This window comes from Papaver somniferum, chromosome 9 (genome assembly GCF_003573695.1).
Source record: "Papaver somniferum cultivar HN1 chromosome 9, ASM357369v1, whole genome shotgun sequence".
Taxonomy (NCBI): domain Eukaryota; kingdom Viridiplantae; phylum Streptophyta; class Magnoliopsida; order Ranunculales; family Papaveraceae; genus Papaver; species Papaver somniferum.
In genome coordinates this window covers 67809770-67812394 of record NC_039366.1, presented here as the reverse complement: position 1 = coordinate 67812394, position 2625 = coordinate 67809770, and the positions used below count along the sequence as shown (strand labels likewise).

Here is a 2625-nt window from a genome sequence, read left to right as displayed (position 1 = left end):
GAAAGGTATAAGGCAAGATTGGTTGCCAAAGGCAAGTAAAGGGAATTGATTATCAAGATACATTCAATCATGTGGTCAAGCCAACAACTTCACACATCATTCTTTCAATCTTTATCTACAAGAACTGGCAGATAAGAGAACTGGATGTAAAGGATGCTTTCTTGCATAGTCATTTTCCTGAAGATGTTTTTATGATGATTCAACCACCAAGATATTTTGATAAACTATTTCCTAATCACGTGTGTAAACTTTAGAGATCTGTCTATGGCTTAAAACAAGCACCAAGGAGTTGGTTTGAGAGATTGAGTCAGTTTCTCATTAAGAATGGTTTTGTTTCTTCAAAAGCTGACACATCTCTATTTTACAGGGTAAACAGTACAGCTTCTCTTTATATTCTAATATATGTGGATGACATTTTGGTCGCAGGAAGCTCTACTTCTGAAATGGACCACTTGGTTATTAGTTTATAACATAGAGTTTGTTATTAAGGATTTGGGTGAGCTTCATTTTTTCTTGGGTATTCCTTTTTTTTTCTTTTGATATAAAAAACAGAATTAATATTAATAAGCACAGTCATGCTGAATATTGTTTAAAAAGAATGAAGGGGGTTTTCCAAACCAAGTATCAGAGATACCTTCCTTTATACCATGTTTAGCAAGACTATCTGCACACTTATTAGCCTGTCTATTTGTGTGCTTACATGACCATAAATCAAAAGAAGGTAAAAGAAACTTAATGTCATCAACAATCCCTCTTGACTCCCAAGGAACATCAGATTCTTCCCCCTGGATTTCTCTAGCTAGAGCTTGGTAATCAACTTCAATGTCAATCATTTTAAACTTCCACCTTATTGCAAACTTTAATGACTCCAGAACCGCCAAGCATTCGAGTTGTTTAGGTCCCGATGCTACTTGATAGTACTTGCAGGCTGAGGCTAAGTGAGTACCTGCAAAATTCTGAAAAATCAGTCCATATCCACCCTTTTTAGTTACATGACAGAAAGATTCATCAGTATTCAATTTAACAACATCCACTGGTGGAGGTAACCATTTAATATTAAGAGCCTTTCTAGTATACTGGGGATTAGACATGCAGACAGATTTAGAGTCGCTAATGAACTTATTAATTCTATGTAAGAGTTGATTAGGAGTAGAGATTTTGTTACTAAAGACAACACAACATATGTCTTTCCATAACTTCCAGCTGATGACTGCCATTTTTATAATCAAGTTCTGGTCAGAGTTAAGAATACAACTAGAAATCCATTATTTTGGTTGTACCCATTCATGATCTGAGATAATGTAACCAGATCCAAACCAAACATCCCTTGCAAAGGGACAGTCAAGAAGAATGTGCATTGTTGTCTCCATCACACAGCCACACCGTCTACATTTCACATCTTCTTGAGGAAATCTTCTGCTTAACCTTTCTTTAGAAGATATAATATCTTTTGCACATTTCCACAGGAATAACTTGATTATAGGAATCAAGGGTAGGCTCCAGATTCTTTTCCAGAAATTTGTATTGTCAACCAAGGGATGATCAGCTCCATTGTGATACTTGAGATTGTATAGGGCCTGGTATGCAGACTTGACAGTAAAACAACCATTTTTAGTTCTAGTCCAAACTAGTTTATCTTAACTTTGTAGAGGAATTCTTATGTCCAAGATTTTCTGAGCAACTTCCTGATTGAAAAGATGATAAACAATATCTTCCTTCCAGCATTTATTTGTTGAATCAATAAGTTCAGCAACATACTTGTAGTCTTGAGGATTAACTGCAACTACATCTGGAGACAGAGGACCATTAAGTGAAGGCACCCACTTGTCCTGCCATATTAAGATTTTCTCACCATTTCTTACTGACCAAAAACTGTATTTGTAAATGAACTCAAATTCTGAGCTAATACTCTTCCAAGACCATGTAGAGTCTGCCTTTTTAGGGGCATGAAGATGATCATGATTTTTGAAATATTTTGCCTTAAGAGAGCCACCCCAAAAGCTATCCTTCACTGTACAAAGTCTCCAAGCAGACTTAGAAAGTAAAGCTTGATTAAAAAATCTCATGTCTCTAAAGTTGAGACCTCCATCATCATAAGTTCTGCATATCCCAGACCAAGAAGTAGGATAAAAGCCTTTCCTAGCCGGTTTGTTCCACCAATAATGCAGTTGAAGAGAGTTAATTTTATTGATTGTATCTTCTGGAAGCTTGAAGGAAGTCATCTGATGAAGAGGCACCGAATTTAACACATTCTTAACCATCGCTGATCTACCAGATTGTGATTGCAACTTATCACACCAGATTGATAGTCTTCTATCCATGTTTTTGATGAGAAAATTAAAGGAGACTTTCTTCTTTTTAGTTAGAAACAATGGAATGCCAAGGTATTTCTCCCCAGGGTTCATTCTCTTGACATTTAGAATACTAATAATGTCATGGGCCGCATGATTATCCGTTCCTTTGCTGAAGGATATGATAGACTTTTGATAGTTTAAGAGCTGACCTGAAGAAGAGATGAAGGCATTAATAATAATCTGCAGATTACTTATGTTGTCAAGATTAGCTTTTACAAAGATTAAACAGTCGTCTGCAAACATCAAATGACTTATAGGTGGAGCTCTTCTA

At 36.0% G+C, this 2625-nt stretch overlaps 1 protein-coding gene across 1 annotated transcript; it reads right to left on the bottom strand.

Annotated features, from left to right (window-relative positions):
• Positions 1-560: 560 nt before the first annotated feature.
• LOC113312079 lies at positions 561-1217 on the bottom strand. The gene has a single exon (XM_026560846.1). The coding sequence runs from the start codon at positions 1215-1217 to the stop codon at positions 561-563; it is 657 nt and encodes a 218-aa protein (XP_026416631.1).
• Between the last annotated feature and the right edge of the window lie 1408 nt (positions 1218-2625).